This window comes from Vitis vinifera, chromosome 9, assembly GCF_030704535.1.
Source record: "Vitis vinifera cultivar Pinot Noir 40024 chromosome 9, ASM3070453v1".
Taxonomy (NCBI): domain Eukaryota; kingdom Viridiplantae; phylum Streptophyta; class Magnoliopsida; order Vitales; family Vitaceae; genus Vitis; species Vitis vinifera.
Genome location: NC_081813.1, coordinates 17,740,892 through 17,759,141, shown reverse-complemented (window position 1 = coordinate 17,759,141; position 18,250 = coordinate 17,740,892). Strand labels below are relative to the sequence as shown.

General features: G+C 41.6%; 1 protein-coding gene across 1 annotated transcript in view; it reads right to left on the bottom strand.

Moving 5' to 3' along the window:
- Positions 1-17,463, bottom strand: part of LOC100263772 (protein LPA3) — a 43,440-nt gene extending 25,977 nt beyond the window's left edge. Inside the window, exon 1 of the mRNA XM_002264316.5 lies at positions 17,066-17,463. Coding sequence (XP_002264352.1) covers positions 17,066-17,370 — 305 coding nt within the window. The 5' untranslated portion in view covers positions 17,371-17,463. The remainder of the gene's footprint in view (positions 1-17,065) is intronic.
- Positions 17,464-18,250: the final 787 nt, after the last annotated feature.

Below are 18,250 nucleotides of genomic sequence, written 5' to 3'. Positions count from 1 at the left end.
CCCCTGAAATTCTTGCCAAATTCAGTAAATGCCACAACCATTTCAAATTTTTTCCATAATATTTTCCAACTAATTCCTGAATCCAATATTTCTTAGGAAACTAAATTTTTGCAAATTTCTAACTTTTTGCACCAGAATGTAGAAGAGGTTAAGTTTTATGAAAAGAATCGGAGAGTGGTAACCAAGTCAATGCAGCAATTTTTAGCAATAGAATAATATTCAAAAATTATGGATAATGACAAATTTCGATGCATGCTAGGCTCACATACAATTGGAATTTGAGCGAAGAGGTAAAATGATATTTCCATGTCAAATGAATGATGCTCATCAATTTGTGTTAAAGATGTTTTTCATCCAGAAGGTGTTAAAGAAAATACAGCCCCCTCCATCCCCAACTAAAAGTTGTTCCTTTTTCATTTCCTTTTTTCTTTTCCCTACTAGGCAGTTACGGCTTCAAGGTACCTTCCCTAAGGAGGAGGTCATGGTCCAGAAAACATTATGGGTTTGGCCATGCTAGCGACCTCTTTCCTTTGCTTCTATATGAAACAGGGGAGCTATCCCCCTGTTTTAGCTTTAATCTCACCTTCCCCTTCCAATCAACAGTGAATGGGACTTTTGGTGCAAGGAGATGTTACATGTTTCAAAGTACATAACAATCCCAAGCCATTTAGCCATGAGCAAACATATCTTACAGGCTAGGATTGACTAACTTTAATTTGTTCCTACAGGAGTTCCAATGACCAATACCTTTAGTAATCTCTTGAGAGGACTTGCCCTCATATTAAAGCATCGGATATCTTACTTTAGCTTCTAAGCTTACATCACTTATGAGTCATGATTTTGCCAGATTTATGTCCTCCAATGTGCCATACTCTAAAGAAACTTTAGTCTCATTTCATTGGAGCAAGAAGGAAGGCGGGAAACTGCATTTGGAAGTTCAAGCTCAACTAGCTAGAGCACCAACAAGTTTGGCCTAGGAACAGAGACCTTCTTTAGGTACAAAGTGAAATGGATAACAGCCCTAGGAACATAGTCAAGTTGAAGTCAAAAGAGGATGGGCAAGTTTCCTTTTCTCTCGAATGCATCAAGACGATAGCAAAATATATGGGGGGTCAAAACCTCCATAAGCTCATGAAACTATGATCCTCAAACCATCACAAGGCCAGCAACACAGCAAGACACACACACTCAATGGTATAAACCCAAGATAGAACTCCCCAGGCCTGTTTTTTCAACCAAAGCTGGCATCATGGTGATTTCAAGGAACCTGAAGGAAGTTTGTTCTTGGCATCAAGCATCGGTCTATCATCTGTGGTAATGCATGCAGGCAGGCCATCAGCATCAAACCACTTTCAGGGCTGTGGGACCTCTCAAAGAGCAATCACTAGTCTTGCTAATCAACATATGACATTAGACACACATCATTCACATTTTGGGTGGGGTATGCTCAGCATTATTTAAATCATATCACAAGTTGCTTTCCAAATTAATGTGCACGAAAGGACAATTTGCAAGAGTTACGGTTTGATAAAGGTTTAGGCAATCATGGAGCTCTTTCTCGAGATATTCTCTTGGTTAAAACTCATGCAGTCCTCTTTAAGACGCCATCATTGTGCACGAAAGGATAATTTGCAAGAGTTACGGTTTTATAAAGGTTTAAGCAATCATGGAGCTCTTTCTCAAGATATTCTCTTGGTTGAAACTCATGCAGTCCTCTTTAAGACGCCATCATTGAAAAGCCTATTTTAAAGCCCTGTTGTTAGAAGCATGATGAAGTGCAAAGTTGAAAATTTTGAAGTGGAGAAAAAGTCTTTTCAGGTAAAGTTTGAAGGATCGAATGGCGGAACTTGGGTATCAGTAACAGAAAGGAGCCGAGGTTTTGTTGTATCAGTAGGATTTGGAAAGGAGGCGTTGGATTAGTTGACGGGGCATTTGAAGAAAGCTGTGGAGTTGGAGGCTTCCAGGGGATTTATACGAAAGATTAGGAGCAAGACTAAGACTCACTTGATGGAGATTTGTTTCAATAATAGAGGGCGTTTCATGAAGATCACAGAGATTGCTACAAAAAGGAAACCTTTACTTCTTGTCGTCCCCGAGGGTGTTGAAGGCAATGGGTGGGAAGACCTTAGGAAGGCGATTCTTTCAGTGCAAGACTATTCTGATCAAGTCGGAGGAGATTCGAAGGAGACGTTTGGAGATACTCAGATGAGTAAGGGCATATATAGAGGTGGTCGATCATACACAGAAGTGGTTGCAGAGGATGGAATTAGGACTGGAGTCCCGTTGTCAACTGGAAAATGGGCCAGAGCTGTAATATGCGAATGCAAAGAAAAAGTCCAAGACTGGACTCACGAAGGCAAAGCCATTGTGAGGATGATGGGCGTGAAAGGAATGGTGTCTATAAATCCCATTTCTGCTTTCAAGGGGTGTTTCTTTGTGAGTTCAGCAAGGAGAGAGCAGAATGGTTCCAAGAGCAGGAAAAACTTTTAGTGAAAGGAAGGCCTGTTTTTCTAAGAAGATGGTCGCCAAGAGAAAATATGGTTATTCCCGGAAAATTCAGAAAGGGCTAGTTAGAATTGAAAGGTCTTCCTTTTCACTTGTGGGATGAAGACCAGCTGAAATTCATTTTGAAGAAGTGGGGGAGGGTAACGAAGGTGGCAAGGGAAGCTATGAAGCTGTTGGACTTGACGAAGGTGAAGCTGTTGGACTTGACGAAGGTGAAGCTGTGGGTGGAGATGCTTCCTAATGTCGTGCTACCAGCGTTGCTTGAGGTGGAAGACAAGGCCTGGACATATACAGTAGCAGTTTCAGTCACCGAAGAAGATGATGAAGACGACACTGTCACGTCTGAGATAACCCATAGCAGGAACAAGTGGTAGAAAGCTGGAGGTTGCGTCTCTCAGTCGACAAAATTTGCAGCGGGGCTACGAGGTAGCATTAGGGGCAATGAGAGCTACAGTAGGTGGCTTCTTCCCCGAGCACGTTATCGGTGCTCAAGTACAAGTTTGGCGGCCAAAAGGGAGAATGGATGGGGAGGGAGCAGTCTGGGCCCAGCAGAAGTAAATGTTCTTGGGCCCATAGATTGGAAACGACACAAAGATTTATTGATAGATAAAAATAAGTACAAAAGAAGGATGAGGAATCCTCCTGCCAAAGAAATCTAAACTATAGAAAAATACATTGAAAAACAAGCAAACACTCTAAAAAGACCACTCCTTATGGAGTACACACTGCTATCCAATCAAGTTGTATCACATTAAGGGGAGTCCCCTTAAAAACCTTGGAACAATAAGCTCAAAGAGAAGCAAGGAAAACAATAGAGTCCCAAAGAAACTCTGAATTCCTTGCTTTATCCTCAAAAATCCTCGCATTTCTTTCCCTCCACACAATCCGAATAAGAGCGATGTTTGCAGCTTGCCACAAGGCTATCCCCCTCTTAGACGAACCAAATCCATTAAATTTGATATACATCATGTCAAGGATGCTCCTCGGGGGGACCCAATCCATCTTAGCTAACTGAAATAACCTGTGTCATAACCCAATCGTCAAGGAGCAATGAAGAAAAATATGATCAGCTGATTCCCCATGCTTCATGCACAGAATACAAATATCCGGACTAAGGGCTTTGTAGGGTCTTCTCACTTGTAGCATGTCATTAGTATTCACCTTCTTGTGTGCCACTAACCAGATGAAGGACTGCACTTTGAAAGGAATTTGAGAATTCCAAATGAACTTAGAAAGAAAAACCTGAGGAGATCCAGAAAATTAGGATAAAGCTAGAAAGAAAGATTTAACTGAAAAAAACCCTGAAGAAGATAAGGGTCACAATCTGGCATCTGGAACCGAAGGAGATAAATGCAATCCATCGAGAGATCGCATGAGGCCTTCTAAGTCCTCTATCTCAGAATCTGATAGGTTACGACAGAAATTTAAATTCCAAGAGAAAGGACGAGTAGGACCGAGAACTGAAGAAATAGGTATGTTTTTATCCAAGACTACTCTAAATAGACTTGGATATTGGGATCCCAAAGGTTGGTCCCCCCACCACAAATCTTTCTAGAACCGAATTCTTTCCCCATTTCCTACCACAAACCGAGTAAACGAGGAAAACTCCTGAAAGACTTGAGTAATAGCCTTCCAAGGACAGCGATGTGACCATCTAACTATTGTGTTGGCATCCCAACCATTGGAGTGTGAACCATAAATGCTTAGTATGACCTGATGCCATAGAGCTGAGAAGAGGGTGAAGACAACACTGTCACGTCCGAGACTTCCCACTGCAGGTACGAGTGGTTGAAAGAAGGGGGTTGCGTCTCTTAGACGACAAAATTTGCAAAGGGGCTACGAGGTAGTATCAGGGATAATGAGTGCTACAGTAGGGAGCTTCTTCCCCGGGCACGTTTTCGGTGCTCAAGTACAAGCATGGTGGCCAAAAGGGAGAAAGGATGGGAAGGGAGCAGATTGGGCTTAGTAGAAGAAAACATTCTTGGGCCCATAGTGCCTGAGACTTCTATTAAAGCCCATCCAGTAAGGGCCCAAAGAGGGAGAAGGAGTCGTGGGCTTCACGTTGGCCCAGACGCCCCTCAAGCCCATGACGCAGCGGCATCCCCTTCTTCTCTCCAGCGAGTGGGCTCCTCTGCAAAAGCGACCACACAGCCTCGTTCAGGCGATGAGAGGGCCGGCGTCGAGGTAATTCATGGAGAGGATGGTCGGGCCGATGAGTTACAAGCCCAGACTTCATCCAACCCTAGCCCACCTTCAGAGACAGAAGATGTGAGTTACGAGCGTCGGACTGTGGGCTGTAAGTCAATAGGCCCGTCGGGGTTGGGCCAAGTTCTAGGAGGATCGATGTCGTCTGGCATGAGAGGTAGGTCTCAAGAGGAAGAAAGCGCAGCGAGAAAGGGGAAAGCTCCAATGGTTCAGATGGAAGACTTCACGCAAGGGGAATAGACGATGGATTCAAGGAAGATGTGGTCCAAACTCTTCCTTCCAAGCACGGCTCGCCGTCATGGACAATGGAGTAGCAGCGAGCCTCTTCCCCTACGGAGCGCAGCGTCACTTAGCGAAGTCCGCAATCTGGAAGTGGATGGCGGGATGGGATCTCAACAGATACGAGGTATCAGAGAGAGTCCCATCTTCCGTTGTCTTCTGCCAAGGAAATGCAACAGCTGGTCGAATGAAGAGACCTCGACGTCAAGAGGAGAGATGGAATCGCGAAAATCCCAACTCAAAGATGACAAAGGAGGATTTACGGGCCGAGCGGGGTACGATCCTTGTGGTTCTTCAGTCATGGTGTCACCTTCTATTCCAAGAACCAGAGGTAAAGAAATCATTTTAGGAGGAAATTTTGAAATTCCGGGAGTGGAAAACTTGGAGGAAAGTCAGTCTTTTTCTTCTCAGCCACCCGAGCCTTATTCCTATCCTTTCTGTAATCTGGAAATGAATCTTCCGAGTCCCTCCGGTCCTTATCTCCCAAATTCAGAATTTCTTTCCCAGTCTCCTTCGGTAAATCAAGGTAAATTTAAAATTTTTCCTGAAATAGGCGATGTTGGCCCCTTAAATTTTGTTGGCATCCCAGTCCATGTTGAGGAGGAGAATCAGAGAGCTGTTTCTAACCAGATGTCCGAGAGATCTACCCCTGGGAAGTCTTCTAACCTGATGCCAGGCAGTCCGGGGGATAATGAGGCATCCCCACCGGAAGACTTTCTTATCGATGGCCTGTCCCCTAGGAAAATGGCTAAAGTGCGAGAGGTTCTAGGCTCTCTGGACATTAAGGTGTACTCTAGGAGGAAGAATAGAGGTCCTTAGGCGTTTGAATCCAGGTGGATTTGGTTTGGAGGGTTAGGGCCTAAGTGTTTTTCCATGAAAATTATTAGTTGGAATGTTAGGGGTTTGGGTTCAAGTAATAAGCGAAGGGTGATTAAAGATTTCCTTAGGTTAGAGAATCCGGATGTTGTGATGATTCAGGAAACAAAAAAGAAGTGTGACAGAAGGCTAGTGGGCAGTGTCTAGACGGTTAGAAATAAGGATTGGGTTATTCTCCCGGCGTGTGGGGCTTCAGGAGGGATTTTGTTCATTTGGGACTCAAAAAAGTTGTGCAAGGAGGAGGTGGTATTAGGCTCTTTCTCAATATCGGTCAAGTTCGCCTTAGAGGGCTGTGGACCTCTTTGGATTTCTGCAGTTTATGGTCCAAATAGTCCCTCACTTAGGAAGGATTTTTGGGTGGAACTTTATGACATTTATGGTCTAACTTTTCCATTGTGGTGTGTGGGCGGTGATTTTAATGTCATAAGGAGAAGTTCAGAAAAATTGAGGGGCTCTAGGCTAACTTCAAGCATGAGGGACTTTGATAGTTTTATTAGAGAATGTGAATTGCTTGATCCACCTCTTCGAAACGCATCATTTATTTGGTCAAATATGCAAGAGTCTCCCGTGTGTAAGAGATTAGACCGTTTTCTTTACTCAAATGAGTGGGGCCAGCTCTTTCCCCAAGGCATTCAAGAAACCCTTATCAGAAGGACCTCGGATCATTGGCCAATTTCTTTGGATACCAACCCGTTCATGTGAGGCCCAACACTTTTTAGATTTGAGAACATGTGGCTGCAACATCCTAGTTTCAAGGAGAACTTTAGAAATTGGTGGAGGGGTTTTCAAGGAAACGGATGGGAAGGCCACAAGTTCACGAGGAGATTACAATTTGTTAAAGCCAAATTGAAGGAATGGAATAAGCTTTCTTTTGGAGAGCTTAATGAAAAGAAAAAAAGTATCCTCAAGGATTTAGCTAACTTTGACGCCATTAAGCAGGATGGGGGTCTCACCTCTGAATTGTTAGATCAAAGAGCCTTAAGAAAAGGGAAGCTAGAGGAATTAATTTTGAGGGAGGAAATCCATTGGAGACAAAAAGTTAGGGTGAAATGGGTTAAGGAAGGGGATTGTAACTCTAAGTTTTTTCATAAAGTGGCTAATGGCAGGCGAAATAGGAAGTATATCAAGACATTGGAAAATGAAAGGGGCTTAGTGTTGAATAATGCCGAGAGAATCACAGAGGAGATCTTACTTTACTTTGAAAAACTCTACGCGAGTCCTACAAGAGAGTCTTGGAGTGTTGAAGGATTAGATTAGTCCCCTATTTCGGAAGAGAGCGCATTAAGATTAGATTCCCCTTTCACTGAAGAAGAGATTTCTAAGGCCATTTTTCAGTTGGATAGGGACAAGGCTCCGGGGCCTGATGGTTTTACTATTGCAGAATTCCAAGACTGTTGGGATGTGATTAAGGAGGATTTAGTGAGAGTGTTCGCAGAATTTCATAGGAGCGGAATTGTCAATCAAAGCACTAATGCCTCTTTCATTGTTCTATTACCCAAAAAGAGTTTGACAAAGAAAATCTCAGATTTTAGACCCATAAGTTTAATCACTAGTCTTTACAAGATAATAGTCAAAGTGCTCTCAGGGCGTCTAAAAGGGATTCTACATGAAACCATCCACTCTACTCAAGGCACTTTTGTTCAAGGGAGACAAATATTGGATGTGGTTCTCATAGCAAATGAGATAGTGGATGAGAGAAGACGATCAGGGGAGGAAGGCGTTGTCTTCCTGCATATATTTATGATCTTTGTTTTCAACTCATAAACTTGTGAGGAATTGCCCAAATCTGAGTATGTCTCACTCATTGCATCCCACAGTTGTTTGACGGTGCTGAGACACACATATGTTTGGTTGATCTTTGGTTCCATACAGTTAACGAGCCATGATAAAATTATAGAATTCTTTACATCCTAGACATGGTATATAGGGTCATCACATTTTGAGGCCTATTGAATTTACAAAGTACAAGTTGTAAAGTTTGGAAAACTAGACACTATACTTTTGAAAGGGGATGATGAAGTGCAAAGTTGAAAGGATTGTTGTGGAGAAAAAGTCCTTTCAAGTAGAGTTTGAAGGATTGAATGGCGGAACTTGGGTATCAGTAACAGAAAGGAGTCGAGGTTTCGTAGTTTCAGTAGGATTTGGTATGAAGGAGCTGGAGTGGTTGACGGAGCATCTAAAGAAAGCTGTGGAGTTGAAGGCTTCCAGGGGTTTTATACGAAAGATTAGGAGCAAGACTAAGACCCTCTTGATGGAGATATGTTTCAATAACAGAGGGCGGTTCATGAAAATCACAGAAATTGTTACAAAAAGGAAACCTTTATTTCTTATCGTCCCCGAGGGCGTTAAAGGGAATGGGTGGGAAGATCTTAGGAAGGCGATCCTATCAGTGCAAGAGTATCCTGATCAAGTCGGAGGAGCTTCGAAGGAGAAGAATGGAGATATCCAGATGAAGAAGGACATTTACAGAGGAGGACGGTCATATGCAGAAGTGGTGGCAGAGGCTGGTTTTAGGACTGGAGGTATGCTGCCAACTGGAAAATGGGCCAGAGCTGTAATATGTGAAAGCCAAGAAAAAGTCCAAGATTGGACTCACGAAGGAAAAGCCATCGAGAGGATGATGGGTATGAAAGGAATGGTGTCCATAAATCCCATTTCCGCTTTCAAGGGGTGTTTCTTTGTGAGTTCAACAAGGAGAGCGGAACGGGTGCACGATCAAGGAAGAATTTTAGTGAAAGAAAGGATTATTCTACTAAGGAAATGATTGCCTAAGGAAAATATGGTGGTTCACGGAAAATTCAGGAGGGGCTGGTTAGTATTGAAAGGTCTCCCTTTCCATTTGTGGGATGAAGTTCAGCTGAATTTCATTTTGAAGAAATAGGGGAGGGTAACGAAGGCGGCAAAGGAAACTTTGAAGCTGGTGGACTTGACGAAGGCGAAGCTATGGGTGGAGATGCTTCCAAATGTCGTGTTACCAGCGTTGCTTAAGGTGGAAGATGGGGTCTGGACCTATACAGTAGCAATTTCAGTCACCGGAGAAGATGACAAAGCCGACGCTGTCACGTCAAAGACAACCCGTAGCAGGAACGAGTGGGTGAAAGCGGGAGGTTGCGTCTCTCAGTCGTCAAAAGTTGCAGAAGGGCTACGAGGTAGAATTAGGGGCAATGAGTGCTACAGAAGGAGGCTTCTTCCCCGGGCACGTTATCGGCACTCAAGGACAAGTTTGGCGGACAAAGAGGAGAATGGTAGGGGAAGGAGCAGCCTGGGCCCAGTAGAGGAAAACTTTATTGGGCCCTCAATGCCTGAGATCTCTATTAAAGCCCACACGGAAAGGGCCCAAAGTGGGATGAGGATTCGTGGGCTTCAAGCTGGCCCAGAAGCTCCTCAAGCCCACCAAACTGTAGCGGCTTCATCTCCTTCTCTTCCCAACCCTAGCCCACTGTCAGACACCACCGTGGGCTATAAGTTAATTGGCCCGTCGGGGTTGGGCCAAAACTTAGGAGGAACGAAGCCCTCTGGTATGGAAGTCTGGTCGCAAAGGGAAGAAAACGAAGCGAGAAAGGGGAAAGCTCCCGCGGTGCAGATGAGAGATTCTACACAAGAGAAAGAGACGACAATTTCAAAGAAGACGTGGTCCATCCTCTTTCCTCCACGCGTTGATCGACGACAGGGACATCGGAGTAGCAGCGACCCTATTTTCCTATGGGGTTCATCGTCGTCAAGTGAAGTTCGCAACATGGAAGAGGAATTTGGGACGGGATTTCAGATGGAGCGAGGAATCAGAGAGAATCCTTTCTTTCGATCTCCACTGTCTAGCAATTTTTCGAAGGAAGATACCTCGGCGATCCACGTAGAAGACAAAAAAGGGCTAACAGGACGAGTGGGGTTTGATCCTCGTGGCTCTTCAAACATGGTTTCACCTTCTAATTCAATAATCAAATAAAGGACTCATCTTTAAGGGGATTTACGAAATACCGGGAGCGAGACACTTGGAGGTAAGTCAGTCCTCTCCTTCTCAGCCACCCGAGTCTTCTTCTTTTCCTTCTTGCAGTATGAATTCTCCCTTATCGAGTCCCTCTGGTCCACATCTCCCCAATTTAGTCTCTCTTTCTCAGTCTCCTACAGAAAATCAAGTTATCTCAAAAAAAAAATTTTGACAAAGGTGTTGTTGACTCTTTAAATTATGGTGACATCCCTATCCGTGTTGAGGAGGAGAACCAGTGTGCTTTATCAAACCAGATGACCAAGAGTTGTACCCATAGGGAGTCTAATGTCAGGTCGTATAAGGAAGACTCGGGTGATCTCCTTATTCTAGGAAAATGGCTAAAGTACGAGAGGTTTTATGCTCTCTGGACATTAAGGTGTATTCCAGGAGGAAGAACAGAGGCCCCACAGGTTATTGAGACTTGGTGGTTTTGGCTTGGAAGGTTAGGGTCTTTGTGTTTTTCCATGAAAATTATCAACTGGAACGTTAGGGGTTTGGGTTCAAGGAATAAGCGTAGGATGGTTAAAGATTTCCTTAGGTCAGAGAATCCGGATGTTGTGATGATTCAGGAAACAAAAAAAGAGAAATGTGATAGAAGGTTTGTGGGCAGTGTCTAGATGGTCAGAAATAAGGATTGGGTTGCTTTTCCGGCGTCTGGGGCTTCAGGCGGGATTTTGATCATTTGGGATTCAAAAAATCTGCGTAGTGAGGAGGTTGTATTAAGATCTTTCTCGGTCTCAGTCAAGTTTGCTATGGACGGTTGTGGACCTCTTTGGATTTCCGCTGTTTATGGTCCAAACAGTCCCTCACTTAGGAAGGATTTTTGGGTGGAGCTTTTCGACATATATGGACTAACTTATCCGTTATGGTGTGTGGGCGGTGATTTTAATGTCATAAGGAGAAGCTCAGAAAAATTGGGGGGTTCTAGTCTAACATCAAGCATGAGGGACTTTGATAGTTTTATTAGAGAATGTGAATTGCTTGACCCACCTCTTCGGAATGCTTCATTCACTTGGTCAAATTTGCAAGAGTCTCCCGTGTGTAAGAGACTGGACCGATTTCTCTACTCAAATGAGTGGGGGCTGCTCTTTCCCCAAGGCCTTCAAGAAGCCCTAATTAGAAGGACCTCGGATCACTGGCCAATTGTTATGGATACCAACCCGTTCATGTAGGATCCAACACCTTTTAGGTTTGAGAATATGTGGTTACAACACCCTAATTTCAAAGAGAACTTTAGAAATTGGTGGAGCCGGTTTCAAGGAAACGGATGGGAAGGTCACAAGTTCATGAGGAGACTACAATACGTTAAAGCTAAATTGAAGGAGTGGAATAAGTTTTCTTTTGGAGAGCTTAAAGAAAAGAAAAAAAGTATCCTCAATGATTTAGCTAACTTTGATGCCATTGAGTAGGTAGGGGGTCTCACTTCTGATTTGTTAAGTCAAAAAGCCTCAAGAAAAGGGGAGCTAGAGGAATTAATTTTGAGGGAGGAAATCCATTGGAGACAAAAAGTTAGGGTGAAATGGGTCAAGGAAGGGGATTGCAACTCTAAGTTTTATCATAAAGTGGCTAATGGCAGGCGAAATAGAAAATATATCAAGGAGTTGGAGAATGAGAGGGGCTTAGTGTTGAAGAATGCCGAGAGTATCACAGAGGAGATCTTACTTTACTTTGAAAAGCTTTACACGAGCCCTACAGGAGAGTCTTGGGGTGTTGAAGGATTAGATTGGTCCCCTATCTCGGAAGAGAGCGCGTTAAGGTTGGACTCCCCTTTCACTGAAGAAGAGATTTATAAGGCCATTTTTCAGATGGATAGGGACAAGGCTCCGGGGCCTGATGGCTTTACTATTGCAATATTCCAAGATTGTTAGGATGTGATTAAGGAGGATTTGGTGAGAGTGTTCGCAGAATTTCATAGGAGTAGAATTATCAATCAAAGCACTAATGCCTCTTTCATTGTTCTATTACCCAAAAAGAGTTTGACAAAGAAAATATCAGACTTTAGACCCATTAGTTTGATCACTAGTCTCTACAAGATAATAGCCAAAGCTCTCAGGGCGTCTAAGAGGGGTTCTACATGAGACCATCCACTATACTCAAGGCGCCTTTGTTCAAGGGAGACAAATATTGGATGCGGTTCTTATAGCAAATGAGATAGTGGACGAGAGAAGACGGTCAAGGGAGGAAGGCGTCGTATTCAAAATAGACTTTGAAAAGGCCTACGATCACGTGAAGTGGGATTTTTTGGATCATGTGTTAGAAGAGAAGGGGTTCAGTCCTAGATGGAGGAAATGGATGAGTGGATGTTTATCCTCGGTATCTTATGCAATCTTGGTGAATGGTAGTGCTAAAGGGTAGGTTAAGGCATCGAGAGGATTAAGACAAGGCGACCCATTATCCCCTTTTTTGTTTACTTTAGTCGCAGATGCACTGAGTAAGATGCTTATGAGAGCTGAGGAAAGAAATATGTTGGAGGGTTTCAGGGTGGGCAGAAATAAAACTAGGGTGTCCCATTTGCAATTTGATGATGATACCATCTTCTTTTCTAACACAAGGGAGGAAGAGCTGCAGACTCTCAAGAGTCTTTTGTTAGTGTTTGGGCACATTTCTGGGCTCAAGGTCAACCTTGACAAGAGTAGTATTTATGGCATCAATATTGATCAGGCTCATCTTTCAAGATTGGCTGAGATGCTTGATTGCAAGGCGTCCGGATGACCTATACTTCATCTGGGTCTCCCTTTGGGAGGGAACCCTAAGGCGGGTGGCTTTTGGGATCCAGTGATTGAGAGAATCTCAAGTAGATTAGATGGGTGGCAAAAGGCCTACTTATCCTTCGGGGAGAGGATAACTCTTATCCAATCTTGCCTTACCCATTTGCCATGTTACTTCCTTTCCTTATTTAAGATTTCCGCGTCAGTGGCTGCAAAAATCGAGAGGTTGCAAAGGGATTTTTTATGGTCAGGGATTGGGGAAGGCAAAAGAGATCATTTAGTGAGGTGGGATGTTGTGTGCAAACCGAAGGCAATATGGGGTTTGGGTTTTGGGAATATTTCTTGGAGAAATCTCGCTCTTCTAGGGAAATGGCTATGGAGATATCCTAGAGAGGGTTCAACTCTTTGGCATCAGGTCATTTTAAGCATGTATGGTTCACACTCCAATGGTTGGGACGCTAACACTTTAGTCAGATGGTCACATCGCTGTCCTTGGAAGGCTATTGCACAAATCTTTCAGGAGTTTTCCTTGTTTACTCGGTATGTGGTAGGAAACAGGGAAAGAATTCGGTTCTGGGAAGATTTGTGGTGGGGGGACCAACCTTTGGGAACCCAATATCCAAGACTATTTAGAGTAGTTGTGGATAAAAACATTCCTATTTCTTCATTTCTCGGTCCTACTCGTCCTTTCTCTTGGAATTTAAATTTCCGCTGTAACCTGTCAGATTCTGAGATAGAGGACTTAGAAGGCCTCATGCGGGCATTGGATGAATTGCATCTATCTCCTTCGGTCCCAGATGCCAGATTCTGGCCATTATCCTCTTCAGGGCTTTTTTCAGTCAAATCCTTTTTTCTAGCATTATCTCAATCTTCTGGATCTCCTCAGGACTTTCCTTCAAAGTTCGTTTGGAATTCTCAAGTTCCTTGCAAAGTGAAGTCCTTTGTCTGGTTAGTGGCACACAAGAAGGTGAATACTAAGGACATATTATAAGTGAGAAGACCCTACAAAGCCCTTAGTCTTGATATTTGTATTCTGTGCATGAAGCATGGGGAATCAGCAGATCATCTTTTTCTTCATTGTTCCTTGACAATTGAGTTGTGGCACAGGTTATTTCAGTTAGCTAAGATGGATTGGGTTCCCCCGAGGAGCATATCTGACATGATGTCCATCAAATTTAAAGGCTTTAGTACTTCTAAAAGGGGGATAGTTTTGTGGCAAGCTGCAAGCATTGCTCTAATTCAGGTTGTGTGGTGGGAGAAAAACACGAGGATTTTCGAGGATAAAGCAAGGAATTCAGAGTTTCTTTGGGACTCTATTGTTTTCCTTGCTTCTCTTTGGGCTTTCTGTTCCAAGGCATTTAAGGGAACTCCCCTTAATGTGATTCAACTTGATTGGATAGCGGTGTGTACTTCATAAGGATTGGTCCTTAAAGGGAGTTCGTTTGTTTTCTATGTATTTTCCTGTAATTTAGTTGTCTTTGGCGGAAGGATTTCTCATCCTTCTTCTTGTACTTCTTTTTTTATCAATATATCTTTGTGTCGTTTCCAATCAAAAAAAAAGGAAGGCGTTGTCTTCAAAATTAACTTTGAAAAGGCCTACGATCACGTGAAATGGGATTTTTTGGATCAAGTGTTGGAGAAGAAGGGGTTTAATCCTAGATGGAGGAAATGGATGAATGGATGCTTTTCCTCGGTATCTTATGCAGCATTGGTGAATGGTAGCGCTAAAGGGTGGGTTAAGGCTTCGAGAGGATTAAGACAAGGTAACCCTTTATCCCCTTTTTTGTTTACTTTAGTAGCAGATGTACTGAGTAGGATGCTTTTGAGAGCAGAGGAGAGAAATATGTTGGAGCGTTTCAAGGTGGGTAGAAACAGAACTAGGGTATCTCATTTGCAATTTGCTGATGATACCATCTTCTTTTCTAACACTAGGGAGGAAGATCTGCAAACTCTCAAGAGTCTTTTGTTAGTGTTTAGGCATATTTTTGGGCTCAAGGTCAACCTTGACAAGAGTAATATTTATGGCATGAATCTTGATCAAGCTCATCTTTCAAGATTGGCTGAGATGCTTGACTGCAAGGCTTCTGGCTGGCCTATACTCTATCTGGGTCTTCCTTTGGGTGGGAACCGCAAGGGGTGTGGCTTTTGGGATCCAGTGATTGAGAGAATCTCAAGAAGATTAGATGGGTGGCAAAAGGCATACTTATCCTTCGGGGAGAGAATAACTCTTATCCAATCTTGCCTTACCCATATGCCCTGTTACTTTCTTTCCTTATTTAAGCTACCCGCTCAATAGCTGCAAAAATCGAGAGGTTGCAAAGGGATTTTTTATGGTCAGGGATTGGGGAAGGCAAAAGAGATCATTTAGTGAGGTGGGATGTTGTGTGTCAACCGAAGGAAATAGGGGGTTTGGGTTTTGGGAATATTTCTCTGAGGAATCTCGCTCTTTTAGGGAAATGGTTGTGAAGGTACCCTAGAGAGGGTTCAGCTCTATGGCATCAGGTCATATTAAGCATTTATGGTTCACACTCTGATGGTTGGGATGTTAACACTTTAGTCAGATGGTCACATCGTTGTCCTTGGAAGACTATTGCACAAGTCTTTCAAGAGTTTTCCTTGTTTACTCGATTTGTGGTAGGAAATGGGGAAAGAATTTTGTTCTGGGAAGATTTGTGGTGGGGGGGCCAACCTTTGGGAACCCAATATCCAAGACTATTTAGAGTAGTCTTGGATAAAAACATCCTTATTTCTTCAGTTCTTGGTCCTCCTTCGGTTCCAGATGCCAGATTTTGGTCATTATCTTCTTCAGGACTTTTTTCAGTCAAATCCTTCTTTCTAGCTTTATCTCAATTTTCTGAATCTCCTCAGGTTTTCCCTTCTAAGTTCGTTTGGAATTCTCAAGTTCCTTTCAAAGTGAAGTCCTTTGTTTGGTTAGTGGCACACAAGAAGGTGAATACTAATGACATGCTACAAGTGAGAAGACCCTACAAAGCCCTTAGTTCTGATATTTGTATTATGTGCATGAAGCATGAGGAATCAGCAGATCATCTTTTTCTTCATTATTCCTTGACAATTGGGTTGTGGCACAGGTTATTTCAGTTAGCTAAGATGGATTAAGTCCCCCCGAGGAGCATCTTTGACATGATGTCCATCAAATTTAATGGTTTTGGTTCTTCTAAGAGGGGGTTAGTTTTGTGGCAAGTTGCAAGCATCGCTCTTATTCGGGTTGTGTGGTGGGAAAGAAACGCGAGGATTTTTTAGGATAAAGTAAGGAATTCAGAGTTTCTTTGGGACTCTATTGTTTTCCTTGCTTCTCTTTGGGCTTTCTGTTCCAAGGATTTTAAGGGGACTCCCCTTAATGTGCTACAACTTGATTGGTTAGCGGTGTATACTCCATAAGGAATGGTCCTTTATGGAGTGTTCGCTTGTTTTACAGTGTAATTTCCTGTAGTTGAGTTTTCTTTGGTGAGAGGATTTCTCATCCTTCTATTTGTACTTCTTTTTATCTATCAATATATCTCTCTGTGTCATTTCCAATCAAATAAAAATAAAGGTTTAGGCAATCAGATATAAACCTCATTTCAGGACACAAGACATTGCTTCCTTGAATAATAAATTTCACCAGAGTGCACTAGCCTCAGGACGACTAAAAGAACACAGCTTTATCATTAACCCACAAGCTAATTTTAATAGTAATCTTTAACTTTGCAAATATAGTAGCAAAAAAAAATGTACTCTAATCTTATTGGATTTAAACTTTTCAGTTTTTCCATTTCAACCAATCAACATTCCTAGGAAAAACTTATTTCAGTAACAATAATTTACATATCTGATAATCAAAAGGAAACAGTCACCTCCATTTGGTTGCCAAGAAAAATACAGAAAAGATGACAAATTAAACAATGGGAAATGAACAAACTACTGGACTTGGTTTGGCGGCAGTAAGTTTTTTAATTTTTGTAAATCAACAAAACAGGTATTACACACGTTCTCATTTCTTTTCCTTTTTCTCCATTTTCTGAAGAACCAAACATAAAAAATATTCACCAGAAAATGGGTCCACAAAAACTCAAAAAGCAATTATCAAAACATAAAATTGACAAAATGGGTATCTCCATATGGTTGCCAGGAAAAATGTCGGGTACAGGAACACAAATAGAACAATTGAAACTGAACAAATTATTCCTACGCGGTTGCATTAAGTTTTCCAAATTTCTCAATTCAAGAAAACAACACTTTACGACAAATTGAACAATTGAAACTGAACAAACTATTCCTAGGTGGTTGCATTAAGTTTTCCAAATTTCTCAAATCAGGAAAACAACAAAAATTACACTCGCCTCATTTCTTTCCCCTTTTCCTCCATTTTCTCATCAGTCAAACATCAATAAAAACTCACCACCAAATGGGTTCCCAAAAAACTCCAACAAAAATAATGGAAGCGGCCGAAAAAAAAAAAAAAAGCTGCCAGAAACTCAAAATCAAATACAATGAGAAAGGGGATTACGGAAAATCAATCTCCAAACGGGTTTTCCCATCATCAAGAGCATAAGCAAGAGAATTCGCAGCGTCAGTGACGAGTACTTCGTAGGACTTGGGCTTGTAAACTGAAACACCAACCTTGGGATCAAAGTCCGCTTTTTTGCTGCAACGAATTGGAATTGTAGTGATGGGTTGAGAGATAGAGACAGTATAGCGAGGAAGAGAATGGGTTGTGGAGAGGGAAGAGAATGCAGAGAGAGGAGAGAGTTGAGGGAGAGAGCGGAGAGAGAAGGTAGTGTAAGGCGATGAAAAGGCCATGGAAATGGCCATGTTCCTGGAGAAGCAGAAGACCGGTGAAGATGATGGTGGGATGATAAGGAATTCGAAGCTTTGCCACAAAAATCAAGCCAGCCTCTACTGTTTTTTTTTTTTTCTTCCATCGTCGAAATGTAAATGTATAGACCAATAATAATAATAATAATAATAATAATAATAAGAAAAAAAGAAAAAAAAAAAAGAAAAAAAAGAAAAAGAAAAAAGGGCAACAACAAAACTACGCTCTAAACATTTATATTTTTCTACTGGTAATTGTCCACGTTCCATACGTAAACCTAATATTATATACCAATAATCTATACTACGTAACACATTTTTAAAAAAAAAATGACCTTCTCATTTTTACTATTTACACTTATATCCTATCGTTATTATATGTAATTAATTCGGATAATATTTATAGAAAACTTTAATTTAGACCATATTTCTCTTTTATGAAAATTATCATTATTTAAAAAAAATTAATAAATCTTTTTACAAACTGAATTATGTTATATTTAAAAGTTAAATGAGATAATGCTTCTCTTTTAAAAGCTTATCATAATTTTATTTTTCATTCTTAATTTATTCAATAAAATAGAGATTTAAATTAAAATCAAATAAATACAAAAAATTAGTTTGAATTAATTTCTTTTTTAATCCAAATTTTAAATAGAAATTGTTCTTTAATATGTATTTCATTCATATAATAATAATATTTTTTTTAATGGTTATTTCAATTTTTTAAAATTAATATTTGAAGGTGGCATAAGTTTTTCATAGAAAAAATTTAATAAATTATTCATGTATCGTGTATTTATTATTATATGTATTGATTCAAAGTATTCGGATAATGCTTTTTCCAAGTACAAGCTACTCTTTAGAAATTTTATTT